At 36.7% G+C, this 23,401-nt stretch overlaps 1 protein-coding gene across 1 annotated transcript in view; it reads left to right on the top strand.

Moving 5' to 3' along the window:
- Nucleotides 1-23,401, top strand: part of DCDC1 (doublecortin domain containing 1) — a 465,581-nt gene that overhangs the window by 214,358 nt on the left and 227,822 nt on the right. The window contains 2 exon segments of the mRNA XM_060019694.1: nt 7,436-7,528; nt 15,238-15,408. Coding sequence (XP_059875677.1) covers nt 7,436-7,528; nt 15,238-15,408 — 264 coding nt within the window.

Here is a 23,401-nt window from a genome sequence, read left to right as displayed (position 1 = left end):
GTTAAATGTTTCTTGCATTTTCTCTATTCTTTTTCCAAGATTTTGGATCATCTTTACTATCATTATTCTGAATTCTTTTTCAGGTAGACTGCCTATTTCCTCTTCATTTGTTTGGTCTGGTGGGTTTTTATCTTGCTCCTTCATCTGCTGTGTGTTTTTCTGTCTTCTCATTTTGCTTACCTTACTGTGTTTGGGGTCTCCTTTTTGCAGGCTGCAAGTTCATAGTTCCCGTTGTTTTTTGTGTTTGTCCCCAGTGGCTAAAGTTGGTTCAGTGGGTTGTGTAGGCTTCCTGGTGGAGGGGACTAGTGCCTGTGTTCTGGTGGATGAGGCTGGATCTTGTCTTTCTGGTGGGCAGGTCCACATCTGGTGGTGTGTTTTGGGGTGTCTGTGGACTTATTATGATTTTAGGCAGCCTCTCTGCTAATGGGTGGGATTGTGTTCCTGTCTTGCTAGTTGTTTGGCATAGGGTGTCCAGCACTGTAGCTTGCTGGTCGTGAGTGAAGCTGGGTGTTGGAGTTGAGATGGAGATCTCTTGGAGATTTTCGCCATTTGATATTATGTGGAGCTGGGAAGTCTCTTGTGGACCAGTGTCCTGAAGTTGGCTCTCCCACCTCAGAGGCACAGCCGTGACTCCTGGCTGGAGCACCAAGAGCCTTTCATCCACACGGCTCAGAATAAAAGTTAGAAAAAGTAGAGAGAACGAAAGAAAGAGGATAAAATAAAATAAAATAAAGGTAAAATAAAATAAAGTTATTAAAATAATAGTTATTTTAAAAAAAAATTTTTAAGTAAAAAAACAACAACACAAAAAACAGACGGGTAGAACCCTAGGACAAATGGTGAAAGCAAAGCTATACAGACAAAATCTCACACAGAAGGATACACATACACACTCACAAAAAGAGGAAAAGGGGAAAAAAGAATAAATCTTGCTCTCAAGGTCCACCTCCTCAATTTGGGATGATTTGTTGTCTATTCAGGTATTCCACAGATGTAGGGTACATCAAGTTGATTGGCCAGATTTAATCCGCTTCTCCTGAGGCTGCTGGGAGAGATTTCCCTTTCTCTGCTTTGTTCGCACAGCTCCTGGGGTTCAGCTTTGGATTTGGCCCCGCCTCTGCGTGTAGGTCGCCAGAGCGTCTGTTCTTCGCTCAGACAGGACGGGGTTAAAGGAGCCGCTGATTCGGGGGCTCCGGCTCACTCAGGCCCGGGGATAAGGGAGGGGCACGTAGTGCGCGGCGAGCCTGCGGCGGCAGAGGCCGGCATGACGTTGCACCAGCCTGAGGCGCGCCGTGCGTTCTCCCGGGGAAGCTGTTCCTGGACCCCGGGACCCTGGCAGTGGCGGGCTGCACAGGCTCCCCGGAGGGAGGTGTGGAGAGTGACCTGTGCTCGCACACAGGCTTCTTGGCGGCGGCAGCAGCAGCCTTAGCGTCTCATGCCCGTCTCTGGGGCCTGCGCTTTTAGCCGCGGCTCGCGCCCGTCTCTGGAGCTCCTTTAAGCAGCGCTCTTAATCCCCTCTCCTCGCGCAGCAGGAACAGAGGGAAGAAAAAGTCTCTTGCCTCATCGGCAGGTCCAGACTTTTTCCCAGACTCCCTCCCGGCTAGCCGTGGCGCAGTAACCCCCTGCAGGCTGTGTTCACACCGCCAACCCCAGTCCTCTCCCTGCGCTCCGACCCGAATCCCAAGCCTCAGCTCCCAGCCCCGCCCGCCCCGGCGGGTGAGCAGACAAGCCTCTCGGACTGGTAAGTGCTTGTTGGCACCGATCCTCTGTGCGGGAATCTCTGCGCTTTGCCCTCTGCACCCCTGTTGCTGTGCTCTCCTCCGCGGCTCTGAAGGTTCCCCCCTCCACCACCCGCAGTCTCTGCCTGCGAAGGGGCTTCTAGTGTGTGAAAACCTTTCCTCCTTCACGGCTCCCTCCCACTGGTGCAGGTCCCATCCATATTCTTTTGTCTCTGTTTATTCTTTTTTCTTTTGCCCTACCCAGGTACGTGACGATTTTCTTGCCTCTTGGGAGGTCTGAAGTCTTCTGCCAGCGTTCAGTAGGTGTTCTGTAGGAGTTTTTCCACGTGTAGATGTATTTCTGATGTATCTGTGGGGAGGAAGCTGGTCTCCGCGTCTTACTCTTCTGCCATCTTCCGCCTCTCCCACCTTTAATATTTATGGCAGGAACGGATAGCATTGATTTGACATGTTGACCTGTTTATCAGTTTGATTTTGTACATTTGAACTTTTCAAACCATTGCCTATATTTTGGTTTCATCTTTGTTGACAGGCAGGGAACCAAAAATATCAGCCTGATCCAATTTAACATGATACAGACTCATTATCGTTTAATTCCTTTACCAATTTTTATGTGTGTGGCCACTCTTTAACAATTCCATTAATGCATTTCCACGCACAAATTATTTAGGTTGACAAAATTCAGAGTTTTTTTCTGGACATCCGTGATACCAAGTAGTGTCTTCCCTCGCACTCCTAGCAGCCACCTCCTGTTCTCATACATAAATGGCAGCCAGCAATGGCTGGAAACAAAGGACTCTCTCCCAGTCTCTGAATACAGTGACATTCATTCTGAGAGAAGCAGGGGCAGCTTTTTGAAAGCCGACTTCTTCAGCTCGACAATAACACACAATGAGTTATTGACTTGTTTATGTACGGAGCTCTTTTCAGTAACTAACTCTGACTCCCACAGTCTGGACAAATGATTGATTTCGTGGTTAGAAAAAGAGAAAGCTCTGGCGCTAAACTCTGTAGTGCAAACTACTTCTTCCCCATTTGTTCCCTAACTGAATAGGACCTTATTAAAATGCACTTTTCAAAAAAATACCTGCAGCTGGTCTTTATAACCATGTTTTGTATATATAAATAAGTAATTTGTCCCAGTCTTTTGTATATTAACAGACCATTGGGAAACTTGTCAATATATATGAAGGCTGATTGTCCTGTTGTTTATGCTAAACTGTATTGCCTGTATTGATCTGCATGTAAAATATGGATCAAATAATTTATTAATAGATCAGTATTTACTGGTCAAAAAGATTTTTGATAGAAAGATAGATTCAGTTTTCTTCTTGGGTTATGTTGCTTTATTAAGAACATTATACACAACACATATCATATGCTTCACATTTAAATCTTTAACTGCTTTTCTGGAGAATACAGAGAAAACTGCATGTAGAACTACAGTTCAGAGCACTGACAGTTTGGTTAGACTAATAGACTCTTCCCTCTTTGGCTGGTACCTATCTGGAATGTCAATATGAATTAGATAGAACATACCAGTGTTTGATTACTGTAGCTTTTCTAAAAATATTAATAACTAGACTCTAGCATTTACTTTAGAGTTATTTTCTCCTATAAAATAGATTTTATTTTATATTAATGTCATGTTAAATTTTTTATACAATTAGTCTTTATGATTTTCATAAATATGCCTTAAAATATTTTTTCTGGGGAGTTAAAAAAACAGGACAGAAAAGCCATATAATGTTAATGATACCATAAAATGAGATTACTGCTGTTCTGTCTGTATTTCTCCAGCAGGAGGTTTTGAGCCTGTTTTCCTCTCTAGGATGTCCATAGTAGAGCTTTCCTGAGCCAGCAAATGTTTGAAGAATTCCTCAAACTTAAGAGTACTTTCTATTATAGTCACAATGGGCCATATGTTTTGTATAAAACTATATATACATTAGTAATCTATGACCCTTTAGGGCTTTAGAGAAAGTATGTCTGCTACGTTAGCATTAATAGTTTTATGTAAAATATAGTCTAAAAGGTAACAACCACTAGAAATCATTTCATGGGAATCTGTTGTTTCAGGTATACTTTTGTGGATTTCTTTTCTTAATTCCTAAACAAATTGTTTGAGGTGAACTTACTCCTTTTTAATCTTGTTTCTCTAACCAGACCATTGTCTTGAATCATTTTGTTCATTTTTCTTTGACAGAGCCATTGTGTTCCTTGTTTCTTCCATATCTGCTACTGTCTTTGAGTAGTCTCTCGTCTGTTTTTTTCTGGTTACCATTAATATTGAATGAGCCAACTTTAACCTACTTTAGGATAGCCAGTGTTTGTTACTTACATATTTTTAAACTCTTAGCAGCAAGCTCTGGCGAAAATGGTGAATTAAACCTTCCTATTTAGCTTGGTAAGTTTTGATGTGTATCACAAATATTTGGCGGTGTTTTCTCACATTTTAAAAGGGCATGATGTAGTTAGAAAAAAGCAACTTGATTTTCCACTCCCCTGTTTGGTAGAGATTTGGCTTTTCATAGTTATATACAAATTTTAGCCATCTTTCTGTTTTTTTATTGAGGTATATTGAGAAATATCACTGCAATGTCTAGTTAGCATTCCTCACTATACATAGTTACAGATTTTTTCCTTGTGATGAGAACTTTTAAGATCTACTCTCTTAGCAAGTTTCATATACGCAATACACTATTATTAACCATAGTCACTATGCTGTACATTACATCCCCATGACTTACTTATTTTATAACTGAAAGTTTGTACCTTTTGACTTCTTTCATCCATTTTGCCCACCTTTCAACCCCCATTCCACCTCTGGCAACCACCAGTGTTCTCTGTATCTATGAGCTTTTTTTCTTTTTTAAGATTCCATATGTAAGTGAGATCATGTGCTATTTATCTTTCTCCATCTGACTTTTTTCACTTAGGATAATGCCCTCAAGGTTCATCCTTCCTGTTTGTTTTGATTTTTAATTTGAAGTGTCTACCTCTTTATACATGAAAATTAGCCTCAGAAATTTCAAGCCCATTGACAAAAAATTATTTCATATATTTTAAGAACAGCAAATCAAAAGCATCTAGTTTTGTCTTAATGAAGAAACAGGATGTTCTCTTCCAAAGTGACAGGAGAGAAGAATCTTACTGTTGTTATTGTGTCTGGAATTTGAGGGAGAGATGCTGTTTGCACTGCATATTATTAATACCTCAAAGTGAAAATGCGTTCTCTTAATTTGACTTTTTACTTTCAATAATTTCCTCTAAATGATTGTATTAAGATATCTCTCTTTTTGAATGTCTAGGCTGTTTTCAGAAAAGGCCCCATGTATGTATCCTTAGTTTTGTTGACAATTTATTTTTCAATATCTTACTGGGTTCTCTATTTGGTACTATGCATATAATGCTTTTCAGTGTTGATATGTTTTTCCCTCAGCTTATGTAGATTAGGATAGTGCTAGAAGTTGAATGTTAGAATGAGGTGATTTTTCCAACTGCAGTGGTTTTATAGGTAAAGAATTCCTACCTTTTAAAGAGTTACTTGGAAGCAGTTCTACATGTCATGGTCCTGGGAGACCACATTGAATCGGACCTACTGCAGTGGCACCGAAGAGTTTTATAGCTCTGTTTTTGTTCTGTTTTGCTTCCTTTCAAAAAAGATCTGCTCTGAATGTTTTTGCATTTGGAAATTAACTTTGTGAAGAAAAGATGACCTTGGTGAATATTCCCCAGTCACTCTCCTTCACATATCCTCCCTGACAAATGAGACTCCCCTGATAAAGAAATAATCATAGAGACTTGACACAAGTACGTTGTGCCACAGTTTACACATAGGCTTCCTTGTGTGGAAGTTGAGTTTGATATTTGACATTTTATAATATTACATTTTCTGTATTACTTTAGCACAGGAAAAAATATTTCTTGGGGAGATTGATTCTAAGAATAGCTTCACATGATGATTTTTCCCAGTTTTTACAGAGATACAATTAACATATGGCCCTGTGTAAGTTTAAGGTGAATAGCAGACTTGACTTTTTTTTTTTAATTTTTAAATTATTTTTTGACTTTACTTTTATATATTGTGAAATGATTACCACAGTAAGCTTAGTTAACATCCACCATTTCATATGGTTTAAAAAAATGGGTTTTTTTGGTGAACTCTTAGGATCTGCTGTCTTAACAAACTTTCAAATATACCATATAGCATTATACCTGTAGTCATCACGTATATCACATGTTTTTTTTTTTTTTTTTAAAAACTTGTTTTCAGTGGTTCTCTGTCTAGGACAGGCAAACATTTGCAAACATTTCCTGCTGTCCAAATTCAGTCTGCCTCTTTTTTGTTTTTTAAGTTCTGTTGGAACATAGCCACGCTCATTTGTTTATGTATTTTCTATTTCATGCTATGGGGGCAGAGTTGAGTAATTGCAAAAGAGACTTGTCTGTCCCCCTTTTCCCCAAGCCTAAATATTTACTATCTGGTTCTTATAGAAATGTTTGTCAACTCCTTATCTAAGTTGATCATTAGGATCACCTAAGGATTCCTTAGACTTTTCTCCTCTCCCAAAACAGGATCTCTGATAAACTGAGCTGTGTCACATATGAGTAGATGAAGACTTCACAGGTTTGATACTATTCTTATAGTATATAAGAATAGGTAGATTGAGGAGGTTATATTGTTGACCCCCACTCCCATTCTATCCCAAGTATAGGAGTGGGTCTTCAGGCAGGGTATAGATTAGAGATTCATGTTAACTCAAACATGATTTGCCAGGCATACAATTGAGAAAGCCTATTTAAAATAACAACAGCATTAACAAAAGAAACAAAACAAAAAACATGGTCCTTATTCATTCTTAATCTTCAATAAGGGGATACTACGTGGCACGTCCATTGCCTAAGAATTGTTAAATATTCCAATTCAGAAGGTTCTGTATCAGGCTGTTACTTTCTTTCTTCCTATTAATACCAATCTGCTGAGTGAATATTACTGTGTGAGTTTAGCTTTTTCCTTTTTTTGAAAATAGCATGTTGTTTTGGTGGGGATTGTTTATAAAGAAATATAGAATGAGCCACATTCACCTTTTTATAACATGGGTTTACAGCAGTAGTAGAAGACCTCTGTCTGGCTCTGTTCATGGAGCAGGTTGGAAGTAACCATTCAGGTATTTAAGGTAAAACTTATTCTTTGTTGTGAAATATTGTGAATCATTTTGAACCATTCGACAGTGAATTGACATTTGCTTTTGGTTTATTTCCTTGAATTCTTATCCTGACATAACAGCAGCCAATTTATTCCCTACTGACAATGAAAGATTTGAATAGGAGTATCAGCCTAATTTTAAAAAATTTTGCTATGTTAATTTTGACAAAATGCTTTTAAAAGGTACTCATCAGTGTCAAATGTCTGCAATTTAGGACCCCTTCCCAAATCATATTTTAGTAAGCTTAAAAACAATAAAAGTGGAAGTGAAAAATAGTGTTAAATGTTTTAAATATAAAAACATTTCAAAAAAAAAAAAAACATTTCGACTTATTTAAATGGAATTCATTTTCACATACGTATGGGCCAAATTCATTTGAAATCACCTTCCATGATTATGCTAAATTAGTTGTTTGAATAAACATTGCTATTAGGTGTCAATAGGTGCCTATTTTCATGTCATTTACTTATTTATTTATTTCTCTAGTTGAACCTGGCTGTGGATGAACAGAAAGGGAAAATTACCGAAAAAGTCATTCTTTCAATGACAGCAAAGGAACACCATAAGGCACAAGAAGAAGTAAGGAACTTACTTTTTAAATTGTATTGTAAAGCTACAATAAATACTAATTTTAAAATTAAGGCAGATTTTACTTTGATTTGGTAGTGAACCAACTTTGGTTATCTGATAAAACATAATGAAAAAAACTGGTCAGAACTGGAAATCATTGTATTGATATAGGCAGCTTGAAAAATAGTTATATGCTTGAAAGAATAAATCATATTATAATTTTCTGAAAACTACTTATGAATACTTCCTCATAAATTTCCTAAATTAGGAAATTATTACATGCAACTGGAATCTAGAAATTATGGACTATGCTAACATAGGAAAAACATTAAAATTTTATTGAACTTTGAACAAATAATAAAATCTTATTTTTATTTTCTGACTTTCTAGGAATAGAATTATCTTTCTGAATTTTAGAAATGCTAGCAATGTTACCTCTTATCAAGGAAAAACTGTAGTTTATAAATGTCAAGCCTAAGTGAACTAATCATAAGATTCTGTAGACAATATTGTAAAGAAGGACTATTAACGCAAGGCTTCTTCTCTCCAAAGCTCATGCTGTGAAGTTGACAGCATATTCCATAAATGAAATAATAATACAAAATTGGTGTTAGACAAAAGGGAAAAATGATTTTCATGTAGTTTCCTGGAATGCAAAAGCATTTAATCTTTCTGAGGAAAGATCATGAATTTGCTAATTTCCATGTACTACTGTCAGTAAATAAAATCTATAAGCAACTTCAAAGAATAAGATAGCATGAATATTTAAAAATTAAACTTTCATATAATTCTCTTTTGACATTTTGGCAAGGAAATCTATCCAAGCTTTAGGGTTTTAATATTTTCTTATCATGGTAATTGCATCTCCTTTGCTAACTATGTATTTTACAATAGATGAACAAGTATAATGCATCAGATTTTCCTGAGTGAATTCAATTCTTTAAGTTAGAGACTACCTTAATATTTGGGGCTTATATATGTGCAGTATTAAAGATTATATTATAAACATTGATTGGTAATCTCAGTAGGAAATATTTCATAAGAAAAATTCAACTTGAATTTTTCTAAGATATAACAAATAACAATTGTATACTTTTAAATTATAGTTCTGACTCATTCCACTTAATATTAACAAGTTAAAAACTAGGTTGTTGGTTCTAGATTTAAAAAATATTGTCCTCTATCCAATTGAAAAATGTTGTTTATCACAGTTTATTACATTTTCACAGTAAGTTTAAAATGAATCTATCATATATCTTGATATCATCAACTTCAGGAAATGTAAATAAAAATCTCTAGTTGAATTAGTATAATTAAAATTGTATCTATAATAACAAATTATTATTAGAGAACAAATAGAAATAATCTAAAAGAATGAATAGATGAACTATTTTCTGCATTTTAAATATTGTAATTATTTTGCTTGTTGATATTTTATGCAAAACTATAATTTCAATGGAACTGGAAACTTGAAGTGGCCCAGGAAAATGATCATTATGCTAAAAATATCATTTTTAATGCCACCTTCTTACCAAAGCTGGAAATGAAAATTATTTTTTCTGGAAAATCCAACAGTATTAATGCTTATTTGGTACTCCTTTATTATCATCTTAATGTTTCTTTAGTACCTATATACATCACTTTTTCTCCTGCAAAGGGCCTTATTTGGTCACATATTTGCTTGATCAGCTGACTCCAAATGCCTTTTGTTTGCTTCAAAAATCACACAGTGAAGGGAATATTGATTGTGTGTGTGGGTGTGAATGTGTGTGTGTAAGAACCTTTAAATATATTCCATACACTATGAGAATAATTTTTATATCATTAATTTGAAAGTGATTTATTAATTTTGATGTGTAAGTCAGTGACATCAAGTTTTGTGCCTAATTCATATACAGAGATGTGAAATCATGATGGTAAAAAGAAATGAAAAATATGGGGATGGGGAGATTACTCCAACATTTAATTTTGCCCACAGTTTTTTTTACAAAATACTATATTTCTAGACATATTTCAAAACCTTAAGTAAACATCGTGAAATCTGAGATTTAGATTTAGGTATCTGCTGTCTGTATTTTTATCTTAAAATCTTATTTTATTTCATGTAATTTTTCCACATGAAAACTGGGAATAATAATAACGTATGCATCACGAGACTACTTCGATGTGATGGTATATGTTGAACTGTATCAAGCTTTTTAGGAATGGTCTACTAGAAATCTGTGTGTAATTTTTTTGTCAGTTTAAAAGTGTGTTATTCCAGATTCTCTGAAAAGTTGACACCAGGATCGAATTTTTTTTAATGTGTATGGATTTTAATAGAAGAAATGCCATGAGAGAAAATGGGGAGAGCTCTAGGAAAGGCTGGGAGACCTGTCAGACTGAAATGCAGGCTTGAACATGAGTGAAGGAGAGAGGAAGGGAAGACTGGGTGGAAGTATCCTAGACTGTTGTGCAGTCTAAGGAGGGTTTGGCAAAGCTGCTGGCGTATCCTTGAGTCAAAGTTGTCCATCAGAGGAGTCTTGTGACTCCCTGGGTTGGACCTGCTTTAGTATCCCTGGACATTGGTGCCAACCTGGTGATGGGTGTAAGAGCATAATAGCTTGGACCCTTGGTCAATTATGCTCCTGTAGCCAGAGGTCTGTGAAGTGCATTCTTATTGCTTCCTCCAAAAGTATACTTGACATCATCCTTATTGCCATCATCATACCCCTCTTGCCAGATGAGTTATAAAGATGTTTTTAAATGTCTCTATTTTCAATCACCCCTTCCCCCATGAGTTGATGGGGATGTTGGACTCAGATAGGCCTAAAGGCAGCACATAAGTGACCCCTGGCTGGAAACAATATAGATCTTCCAAAATAACTTCCATCTCAGAAGGGGTCTGGAAATCTATTAGAAAGTTGGGAGTAGTGGAAGTGATTGGAATACGACATGGTATTTCAGTTTTCCTGTGGTTATACTGCAGCTCATCCTTAATTTTAAGATTAAAAGATACTTAATTTTGCTCACAGATTCCTATGTCTTTTCTAGCCTTCATTTGTCAAGTCTGATTATGTTCACTTCTTAACCTGAAAAACATTGTACCCTTGGGCCTGAACCAAGTAAGAGACTTTAGGGAGTTTAAAACACCCATTTTTATCTCCCTGTCCCCTTTCTGGTTCTTCTTAACTATGCTGTAAATTAGAAAGTGTCTTGGTCTTAAGTTTAAGCGCTGACCCGGCTTCAAGACTGTCCCATATGCTGCATGCCAAGATGATGTTCCTAGCGTGGAGGCTGCCACCCTTTGTGCTGATTTCAAGTGGCAATTCAGTATAAAGTGCTCTGGAGTCTCCTCACTAACATATATGGACTCCAGGCCACATAGCATTCAGGCCAACAGCTGAACTCATCACTAGAAAAACCAGGAGCTCTTCAAAGAGTCATTCATAATAGATAAAGTACAGTATTCACAATGTATGGTTCAGAGTGTACAACTTTGATAGGTATACATTTTAGAATGATTATAAACAGAACAATATTTTGTTTACTCTAAATCATCTTGAGAATTCAACTAAATTCAAGGGTTGCATGAATGACCAAAATGCCCTACATCTTATGCAAAAAAGCCTATGTATATGTTTATAGACAGGTGTGCATTTGCATTCTTTCAGAAGTTTGGTTTTTTTCCTCACCAGAATACTCTTTTTTTTTTTTTTTTTTTTTTGCTACCTTCTGCTCATTTGTCACTCTCCCAAATTCTGTACAAGTGTCACTTCCGTGCTGCATTTCTACAGAGAATGAAGAGTAGAATGTGTAGGCTTTCGGCTGCACAATGAGATGGTGCATTTTTTCAACATATGCATACGTAAGCCTTCTTTTGTGAATGGGACTGATAGGGTCAGATAATGTTTAAAGGGAAAGGCTTTATGTCTCTCAGGCCTCTATGTTTCCACATGGATGCTCCCACACACACATAGATTGAATTATGAACAGACCCATTAATGCTGGGATCACAAAAGGTCAAGTTTTGTCTTCTTTTGCCCCCATTCACATTGCCTTTGTAGAGAGGAAAAAAAAAAAGGATTTGCAGGAAAAAAAGATTCATGATGAAGAATTTTAAAGAACATTTTCCCCCCTTTTAGCAACATCTGTGATTGGAAAAAAAAAATCGTATCATGTAATATAATTCAGGAGTATTGTTTTACCTATCTGATTTTGGTATATGAGTTATTTCATGCATAGCATTATCTTTCAGGGTAACACGTAAAATGGAGCACTTTGAGAATAAAAGACCTTATGGAATTTTTTTTCCAATTTTAAAAAGCATTTTTTTTAAATTGAAGTATAGTTGATTTACAATGTTGTGTTAATTTCAGGTGTACAACAAAGTGATTCAGTCATATACATATATATATATATTCTTTTTCATATTCTTTTTCCCTAAAGGTTATTACAAGATATTGAGTAGAGTTCCCTGTGCTATACAGTAGGACCTTGTTGGTTATCTCCTTATGAATTTTTAAAGTAACAAAGTTTGAGGAAAATTGGTTGGAAACTTTATCAAAACGTCAGTGGCAGGATTCTTGATATATTTTCTCCTATGTTTAAGATATAAGTTAATCTTTACTAGGGCATCTTATTTGATAGTTTTAAGTTATTAAAAATACAGGCCATGATTGCTATAATTATGCTTCACATACATTAACAGATAATCATGGGGCCAAGGAAAATGGCAAAAATGATAGAGAAATTTTTTGAAGCAACGAAGAATTTATGGGAAATGAAACTTTTAAGGTTTTAACCAATAGCCCTTTAGAATGCAAATGACATCATCAATTGTATGGTTGATTTCTGATGTCACGTGAAATTCCCTATCAGTGAAAGGCTATGGATTGTGACAGTAAAACAAGTCGTATAAAGATGCTCTCAAATCAAAGCCTGAAATTCGTCCTTTTTTTTTTTTGGTGGCTTGCTGTAGCACTAGGTACAGTACATAAAATTAAAGAGAGCAGTATTATTGACTAACAAAACACATTGCATGATACTTAGTATATTTTAAAGACTATGTAAAATTATATCTTCTTGAATCAAATGATGCTGGGTGTAGGTTCAGAGAGGATCGGTGCTTTCCAGAAGTAGACTCTTTCTATTTCAGGCCTTTGGATATTAGATTTTAATTTTGTCACATACTTATAAGAGCAAGTTACTTGGTCTGCTTTGGTCTCTAGCTTTGGTATGTAGAATATACTATTATCCATCGTCTTTGAGGATAATACTGCTAAAAGGTAGTATGTAAAGATAAGGATGAAAAGCATTGACTAATATTGAATCATCCATCATTGCCATATTTTAAGCTTTATGACTTTCTTATAGGGTTAACTGTACTGTGGAAAGCATAGAAATTTGTTCTAGAAAGTAAGAAAAGGTCTTGAATCTTGAATAGCAAGATGAGGAATGCAGTGGGTGGGGGAGCTACTTGAAGGTTTATTTATACTATTGGAGGTAGATTAATTAGGTGGAGATGACAGGATGGATTACAGGGGGAGAGACTAGGGACAGGGAGGCCACTCAGTAGGTGTATTGGTAATACCAGTAGCAGGAGGGGATGAGGAGATGAAGCCTTGGCCAGAGTATTACTTATAAGAAAAGAAAGGAAGGAGAGGAAATATATGTGTTTAGAAGAACGGTTGATAAACTGAAGCCCTGGGGCCAAATCTAGCCCATTGCTTGTTTTTCTAAATAAAGTTTTATTGGAACACAGCCTTGTCCATTTGTTTACATATTGTCTGCAGCTGCTTACAAAGTACAACTGCAGGGTCGAATGGTTTTGATGGAGACATTATAACTCACAAAACTGAAAATATTATCTGGCTCTTATAGAGAAGAAGTTTGCCAGTTCTTTGTTTAGAAAAAAGCATTGTTTAAAAGAAAGTATATGATTGATCACATAGGGACAAATAAGAAAGATATGGGACACCAAAGAAAAATAGGAATCATTTAAATTAGCTTTATATGCATATAATGCTTCTAAAGTTCTTGGGAAAAGCTAAATATAGTTGAAGTTATATATATATATATATATATATATATATATATATATATATACACACACACACACACACACACAATATTATATATATATTTCAAATTAACTAGGTAAAGTAGAAAAGTAAATATTCAAGTCATATGTATAATAGTACAAACTTACTTCCATTGCCTTCCCTGAAATCCTCTGTGGAAGGGATAGAAATCATAGATTTAACATCAGAGTTGGTAGGGGCAAATACCATATTTTCAGCTGAGAGAGATAGAAAGACAATGAGCTGTCATTACATGGGAGACTCTTGGAGAAGGAGTTTGCATTTTATCTGTGGACACTGAAGTGAGGTTGAGAATCTATGTAGCAATTAGTTTCAAATTTTTATCTTCTTCATGTGACATAATGGTAGGAATAGGAAAGACAGGCCAAGAAAAACAATTAAAACTTGATTTGCAGAAAACTACTCTATTTAAAAATGAAAACACTGTAATAATACACCATGTACATGCGACATTATAGGTTAGCCATTGTGCTGTCCATTCTTTAATCTAATTTAATTCTTAACATGGTAAGGTCAGTATTATTCTTCATTTGTGAATGAGGTTTTTTTATTACCTGTTCAAAGCCTCTCAGTCAGTAAATGAAAGAGCCAGCATTTTAACCCAAGATTTCAAAAATCCATGCCCTGTTCACAGTCATTCATAATTCTAAGATGGGTCTAATTTGATCACTTTAAAGATCATGGATAAAGAGAATTCCTGCTTTTCATCTCTTTTAGTCACTAGCATATATCGACCAGTGTTTATGTAAGAATCCAATCTATTAGAGAGAATATAAGTTTATATAACACAGTGAAGGGTCAAAGAATTGTAATGATTTTTAATTTGTAAACTATAAGGGTTAAAATATTAACTTACTATTTTTGAGTCTTCAGTATGTCTTACTAATAACCTGTAAGTCAAGTTCATATGTCTCTTAAATATTCTGATTAGAAATCCATAAATTTAAATATAAAAGGTACATGTTTCTAAGCCTTTGCTGTTTCTGGAAAAATTCTGTGCATTATTCAGAAATTTGTATATATTCAAAATATTGTCTAGAATAGAGCATTGTCTTTGAGGTATGGATATTTTGAAAAATTGTATTTATGAAATTTGGAAAATTATATTTTAAAGTATTTGGAAGGAAGAGAACAGACTGATTCATTTAAAAGGCCGCAAAATGTTAATGAATTTAATATACATATTACAAATTTTAAAGGTAACATACAGATGGTAAAATAAAATATTCTTAAAAGGAAGGTACATGTAATAGAATTAAATATGGTCATTGGCGCATATATTGGATTACTTAAAGTTTTAGAGAGGTCTTATTCTGTTAAGCAGTTTAAAAGTCCTTGGCAAACTTGTCAATGTATATGGTTCTTTTTGTATCTAGAGACAATTTTTATTCAGCAGTTGTAAATGGGTACCTATTCCATATTACTGAAGTACAAAGTTAGAAATTTTCCCATAAATAAAATTTGTTGATGAAGGAATGTATATATCGCCTATTCGCTTTACTTGAACATAGATCTATACTCAGATTCTTCTATTGAAGTCATCTTCCCCACATCAAACTAAGTACTCAAAAATCTAATAGGTGTGACATCAACAATTACTTCTTGCTAACAACTCTTGTAATTTAACCCCTCCAGGTGAACAGGCTGATTGATGAATTGCAGACAGCTATCAAAAGCAACAGAGGTCATCTCTCTAAACTTGGCCCCCAATTACAGGCTGAGCAGGAGCAATTCTCCTCTTATGTCTACGAACACATTAAAAGCCTTCCAGCAAACACTCTTATCCCAGGAGGCCTGCAGCTCAAGGTGGGTGTCATTCTGTGACTCTCAGTGGGTTCAACCAGAGACAAACCACTTTGCTCCATTTGAAGACCCTTGTAATAATGCCACTCAGCTTGGATTTCTTTTTGTGTTGTCTTCCTCAAACTGGAGTTTGGATTACAAGTGCTAATACTACCATTCAGGGAATATGTTCTAAAAGAAAATATCTAGAAGTCTTTGAAATATGGGTTTATAAACTTTAGTTTTCAAACCAGAAAAGTAATTTTAATGAAGAAATTAATCATGAACATTTACATGCTTTTCTAAGAAACATATATTTTTCACAGGAGTCACTGTGTATTTCAGTTTTTAAAAATAACTTATTTGGAGAAACGGACAAGCTTTAATAATTGACAGACAGTGGCAATAGGAATTAGAGGTGAAAGGCCAGGTGACTGATTGATGTTATAACTACATTGCCAAGGAAAAGGATCTGTATTGGATAAGTGTGACAGATGTCTGGGTTCACTTGGTAAAATCAATACGTAAGAATATACTGGGAACAAAAGGTGAATTGGTTATTTGTTAGGACAAGATGGCTAAATGTCCTAAACTACCCTTTGCTATTGCATCATTGGAAGAGAAAAAAAAACCTCATACTCAGCTAAAGTGGTTTAGGTACTGAAAGCTTAGGGAGTTTAAATACTTTTGTTTAAGTCTGTCAAATTAAGATTGTTCTATAATCTCATATCTCATGTTTCAAGAGACTATAATTAGTAAAATTGAATTACTCAAAGTATGGCTCTTTTCCATCTAAAGAACCATAACTACAATTCTTCATTTCCTTTTGATTATGTTCATATTTGAATGTGATAACATTCGAAGTAATTGTATTTTGATCAGCCTTTATCTCTACAGTTCCCCTTAATATTCAGTCTTATTCTGCAAATAACATTATAAACATTATATTTTCTGTCTATAACTTATTTCTTTAATGGCATTCCTTGTTTACATTTTAATGAGAATGTTACCATGTAAAAATTGACCTTTGGGGAAGTGTAATTCCAAGGTAAACACGATAATATATTTCTCATAGTCTATGCTATTCAGCTAAAGGCTTAGGAAGTGATGTTCAAGACATCAAGGTCAAGTGTTCCTGTAGTCCAGTAGCATTGTTCTTTTTCAGATTTCTGACTTGGTTACAGATCCAGTCTGCCATTTTGCACCTAAATGTAAGACCTGAAACCATAAAACTCCTAGAAGAAGTATGCTTCTTGTATGCTGCCTTGGCATTAGTCTTAGTAGTATATTTTTTTGGAGATCTTCAGGCAAGGGCAACAAAAGCAAAAATAAACAAATGGGGCTATCCCAAACAAAAAAGCTTTTGCACATCGAAGGAAACCATCAACAAAATGAAAAAACATACTGAATGGGAGAAGATGCTTGCAAATGATATGTCTAAGAAGGAGTTAATATCCAAAATATATAAAGAAATCACACATCAAAAAACCCCCAAACAATTCAGTTAAAAAATGGGCAGAGGACCTGAATAGGTATTTTTCCAAGGAAGATAGTCAACAGATACATGAAAAGATGCTTAGCATCGCTAGCCATCAGGGAAATGCAAATCAAAACTACAATGAGATATCACCTCACACTTGTGATAATGGCTGTTATCAAAAATATAACAAAAAACAAGTGTTGGTGAGGATGTGGAGAAAAGGGAACCCTCGAACACTGTTGCTGGGAATGTAAATTGGTGCAGCCATTATGGAAAACAGTATGGAGGTTCCTCAAAAAATTAAAAATAGAACTACCATACAATTCAGCACTTCCACTTCTGGGCATTTATCTGAAGAAAACGAAAACAGTTATTTGAAAAGATATATGCACCCCTATGTTCATTGCAGCATTATTTAGCCAAGATATGGAAGCAGCCTAGGTATCCATTGATAGGCAAATGGATATATATATACACAATGGAATGTTAGCCATAAAAAGAATGCAATCTTGCCATTTGCAACAATGTGGATGGACCTACAGGGTATTTTGCTAAATGAAATAAGTCAGACAGAGAAAGATAAATACTATATGACAAATAGTAAAAGACAAATACTATATTCCACTTATATGTGGAATCTATAAAACAAAACAAACAAACAAAACAGAAACAGACTCATAAATACAGAGAACAAACTGGTGGTTACCAAAGGGGAGGGAGTTGGGGGGGGTTGGGCAGAATAGGTGAAAGGGATTAAGAGGTACAAACTTCCAGTTATAAAATAAATAAGCTACAGGGATGTAATGTATAGCACAGGGAATATAGTCAATTACCTTGCAGTCACTTTGTATGATGACAGATGGTCACTAGACTTATCATGGTGATCAATTCATAATGTATATAAATGTCAAATCACCATGTTGTACACCTGAAACTAATGTTGTATGTCAACTATAATTCAATAAAAAAATAAAAAGGAAAAAAAGCCAAACAAAAGCAAAACCAAAGATTCCTGCAAACCATACTTCTTTCATTTCAGAGCCCCACATTTGCCTTTCCCTGTCCGCACTTGGCCAGGCCTGGGGGTCAAGGGAACTTTCATTTTATTTCTCCCCTCTTTTGAGCTTCCTCTTTCCCCATCTGCTCTATGATATAAATCCCATGTTTACATCAAAACTCTCTGGTGACCTGCAACACAAACCCTCTCAAAGCATTTCAAATAAAAAGAGGGTTTGTTGAAAACATAAAGGAATCTCACAGAAATGAAAACCAGGAAGTACAGCCGATTCTCACAAGAAAGTCACTTCTTTTCCATATCTCTTTCTCCTGAAGCCCCATAGTCTCTCTGCTCCTCATGTTTCTGAGCTTTTTCATTTCTCATTTCTTTCTGCAAGCTGGCTTTCTCTTTTTACTCCTTTGTACATACATGGAGGAAAATTATGGCCCCTAGCTCTCCCTAACTGTTAGGTTTAAATGGCCATCATCATCTGACGAGAGTCTTTGTGTCTCCTAGTTCAAACCATTTAAAGAGAGAATCTGTTTGGGTCAGTCCAGCCTTACCTAGGTCCCTGACATTAATTCAACTACCTATAGCCACTGAGTGGGCAAAGGCAGGGTCGTGTACAACACAGGGCACATAGGACTTTCCAGTAATTAGTCTAGAAAGGCAAGTTGGTCTTGGATGCCCAAAGTGACTGACATGTTTTTCATATAAAATTAAATGGAACATTGTAAATAAATTATTGTGTATTATTCATGGTAATGCATTTTCTCCTTTCCCTCCAACCCCCATATTTTTGGGAGTAGATGTTTGGACTGCTGGAAAAGATATAGAGATCTGTAGTTTTCTAAACGAGTTCTTACATCTGAAATAGCTAGGTAGTAGAGACAAAACTGGATTAGCAAAGTATACCCTAAGTATTCAGAATTGCAGGTCTCTTAGAATTGAGGAGTTTTTCCATACTCTCTAGGTGAGGAGAACTTGCTAATTCCAACTGGAGAGATATTGAGCATAGGTCACAGCAGCATACCATCCTCTGTTAATTCCAGAATCAGTTCATATCAGTAGCCTGGCCAAACTCTGTTTCCATGGAGTGTGAATGAACTGCCCTTTTTTGGAGCACTGTCTCTAGCCCACTTACCTCTGAGTCACTGTGGGCAGTGACTTTTGTAGTTATGAGCAACTTTATCCCACCTTGTAGCATGTGCTATGCAGAGTGTTAGATGATATATCAATCAATCCATTTTCCATTTATAACCGAAAGGCATGGCTCCAATCAAACCTATTTTTCCCCTTTTCTATTCATTTTGATAAAACAGTGAATTGGAATGATTATCTTTCTACTTTTCTCTATTTGATGATTTGTATCACTGTTGAATACATATGTGAGCCCAGGACTCAGCTTCAAGAACCAAACATAATATATTGTAGTCATCATCATCTTCTAGAGCTTCTAGGTGTTCAACTAGGGGCTGTAGGCAGGGTGTGATCCAGAAGTCCCCTGGGGTGCTTTTTCATGTTATGTGTGGTTGCATTCACTTTTTCACTGAGCTTATCATCCTCAGCATATCTTTCATTGATAATTTTATCTATTTTTTAAAAATTCTTTTCCCTTTTATTTATTTATTTATTTGGCTGCATCGGGTCTTAGTTGCTGCACATGGGATCTTCGTTGAGGCATGCAGGATCTTTCTTTGCGGCATGCGGGTTCTTTGTTGCAGTGCGTGGGCTTCTATCTAGTTGTAGCATGTGGGTTTTCCCTCTCTAGTTGTGGCCCGCGGGCTCCAGGGTGCACTGGCTCTGTAGCTGTGGCGCACGGGCTGTCTTGTTGAGGCACGCGAACTCAGTAGTTGTGGCACGCAGGCTTAGTTGCCCTGAGGCATGTGGGATCTTAGTTCCCTAACCAGGGATCGTACCCGTGTCCCCTGCATTGGAAGGTGGATTCCTTACCACTGGACCGCCAGGGAAGTCCCTCATTGATAATTTTAAAATAGCAGCTTTTGGTTAGGTCTTAATATTAGAAGATCACCTCTTTTTTTTTTTTTTATTGCGGTACGCGGGCCCCTCACTGTTGTGGCCTCTCCCTTTGCGGAGCACAGGCTCCGGACGCACAGGCCCAGCGGCCATGGCTCATGGGCCCAGCCACTCCGCGGCATGTGGGATCTTCCCGGACCAGGGCACGAACCCGTGTCCCCTGCATCGGCAGGCGAACTCTCAACCACTGCGCCACCAGGGAAGCCCGAAGGTCACCTCTTAAAAGGACATGCTCTGTGTTCCACAATGCCTCAGTTCCATTTTTGCATAATACAGTATCCAGTTTAAATAGACACATTAAGACAAAAGACCGAGAATAGTTTCAGTGTCCATCCTGCCATGGGAAAGTTCCTTGTTAAAAAAAAAAAAATTGAAAACACAACATACCAAAATTAGAAGAATTTTAGGAAAAAGTTATATCACCAGTAATCACATTATTCCTTATATAACCATTCTCACCCTTGCATATCATTTCCATATGCACTCATATGTAGTCACAACCCCAGCATACACTTTTTTGTATTCTGGTACATTCTCTTCCCATCACATCATAGCACCTTTTAAGTTGATGAGATTTCTTATTGTTTTTACCCTTAGTGGTCACACTCAATGTGCGGCATAATTTACGAAGCCCTTCAGGTAACAAGCTTTTGGAGCAATTTCTTACTATTCCAGACCTTCTCTTACCCCATATCCCCTGTCACTGCCATCACCCTCAGCCTTATGAGAACATCTGCTACAGCCATGGCTCAGTGACTTCTGCCTTCCCAGTCCTGTCCTTTCGCTGCAACTCCTCTTCTTCTTCATCCCCATGGAGATGCTGTCAGAAATGTGAGCGTTTCCCTGGGAGAGCAGGAAAGAAAGGATTGATAGGAAAGGCTATTAGCAAATCTGTAGGGGATGGTGGGTGGAAAAACTAGTAGGAAGGTGGGTGATCTGACAGGCAATTGATGAGCAAGAGTGTGGGATGTGTGAGTAGGTGGGAGAAAGCACGGGGGAATGAGCAGAAGATGGGTACAGGGAAGTCCTTTTACTGGAATTAGTAGTGCTTTTCACGCACAATTGGTCAGTGATGCTTTGTGGGTTATCTTCCATTTGCTGCCAGTAGAGGCAGATCCAGTTTCTCTGGGACCTAGATGTTGTAAAATTGGGGGGAGAGGAGCCTCTTTAAAATTAGGCCTGAAAGTGACTATTTATTTAGAATGAGAAAATAAATCACAACAAATTAATGGAGACTTGGAGATTCAGATTCTTTCTTCCGTGATGTTTTAAGGTAACTTATCAGACATTCTTACATAGAAATACTCTGATTACTACCTGGCTTCCCCTCCCCACCTATTGATGCTTTACAGCTTCCAGCACTCTCAGCTTTTAGCATTCTCAGGAGCTAGAGCAAGTTAAGGGTCCTGAGGCTTAATGTCCACTAACTTTACATGAATCCACTCTGGCTGTGAGCAAGGGAAATATGGTGGAATTTAGTAACCTGGATAAAAACAAGATTCAGAGGGCCGTGATTTGGAGATTTTTTTAGCATTTCTGTTTTTATATTGCTTGGTTATAGTGTTCTTTCCTAGCATATAGAAATTTAAGTTTTTAAAAAGGGATAATTCAGAGATTTACTTTTAAAGAATGTCTTTGTCCAGCATCTAGTTCATCCTCTAGGTAGTATGTATCTAACAATTTTTATTCTTCCAATTACAGAATAAAGAAAAATTTAAGTGAATAGTCCAATAAACCCATACATTATTAAACACATATGTCTACAAGCCACTGTGCTTGGTACAGTGGGAAGAGGCAGAGAAGCCTGCAACGCCTTTTTGGCCCAAGGCTGATTATTTAATTTGAACAATATGACACCTCCTTTTGAAGACAATAAAACTAATGTGTAGGTCTTCTCAGCTTTTTACTACAATTTCATTTTAGTTTACGGGCTTGTTTGTATTTAGAAAATGGGCTAATTTCGTTGATAACAGAAAAGATGCTAATTTTTATCTGTAATACCTTCCTGGCCTTTCCTGTGCTTTGGAGACTTGAATTTGCTCTACCAAAGGCACAACGACACCATGAAACCATCTGAGATTTGTATTCTATTTTGTGACCATTTTTAAAAAGTTTTAAAGTTTTCTAACCATATATATCCATATGTAAAGTTTTCTAACCATATATAAAATTTAATAGGAAGTTTATTTAAATATTTAGGAGTCTATGGAACAATTAAATGAATTAAAGAGACAACTGAGGTCAAGTGGTGAGACTTTTTTGGGGGGGGGTATGGTGTCATCACTGTTCTGCATGCATATTATGTTCTTATTTCCATTGTACATTCCTTGGTCCTTGTCTTTCTGTTTAACCACTTTCCCATATATGTATTTACAATCTCTGAGCTTCTCTGTTATTTCACCTACATTATTTGAGTAAACAGTGGGACAACAAATTTAGGATATGCTCTAAGTACAAGTAGTAAAACATACCAACTTAAAACTTCATTTTCAAAGGAATTGTTTCTAGAGTAGTAAAACTGGAATATTCAATGTTATTGTTGTGACTTCAAGAACATATATTAAATGTTGGACAAAATGTGATGGAGATAATCAGTTTTCATATGTAGATTTTGCCAAGGCAAGTGTTGGACTGTCCATTTTAAAGGCAAGTAAACCTTAGATCCCATGAATGCCTGCTAACATCTCATGGGATAGCTGTTAGCAGTAGGCACTGAAATATCTCACCTACCCTTCTTTCCAGTGCTCTATTCCATCTTGCCTTCTTTTCTTTTCTTTCTTTTTTCATTTTTTTGGTGGCCTGTTGGGGGGTGGGGGAATGCCAGTGTATTCACCCCACCCTATTTCCTGACAGACATCTGCAGCCAGGTGTAAATCTCTATTTGCAGGAAGATACAATATTCCCTTCCTAGACCCAATGAAGAGAAAAACTGAAAAACTGAAAAACTGTGTCTGTATCAAAATCAGGGAAGAGCAATTGGTTGGGCGGGGCATAATCTCCCATGCAGAGCCCTTGTAATGAGACAGGCTTTCCCTGTGCAGTCCTGACAGTCTTGAAGGTGCCCAGGGAATTGCCAGGTGGGCAGTCAGCAGGGAAAGTCCACAGGCCAGAGCTGGATTACTGTCCTAGCAGTTATGCAGACTAAATGCAATCACTGAACCTTACTGCTGCAGGCACACTCTCTCTCTCAGGGAGACTGTCCTTCTCCATAGCAGTTAATTTGTCTTTACCTCTCAATTAGCTTTTTCACAGAGTGTTTGAGATGCTCAAGTCACTGAGATTCTCTTCTTGCATATGCTCCTGTCCCCTGGATTACCCACTGACATCTATGTTAGCTCGACTCACCATGAATATTATCAAGCATTAACTCATCATTTGAACATAGAAATGAATGCAGATTTTCTAGTAAGTGCAAATGAGGTGATGCATCTATTCCTACTTCAGATTCTACCTACAGCATTGATAATGTTTTATGATAAAAAATGGATTTTTAAAAAAATGAA

This window comes from Delphinus delphis, chromosome 8, assembly GCF_949987515.2.
Source record: "Delphinus delphis chromosome 8, mDelDel1.2, whole genome shotgun sequence".
Classification (NCBI taxonomy): domain Eukaryota; kingdom Metazoa; phylum Chordata; class Mammalia; order Artiodactyla; family Delphinidae; genus Delphinus; species Delphinus delphis.
This window is presented reverse-complemented; position numbering and strand designations above follow the sequence as displayed.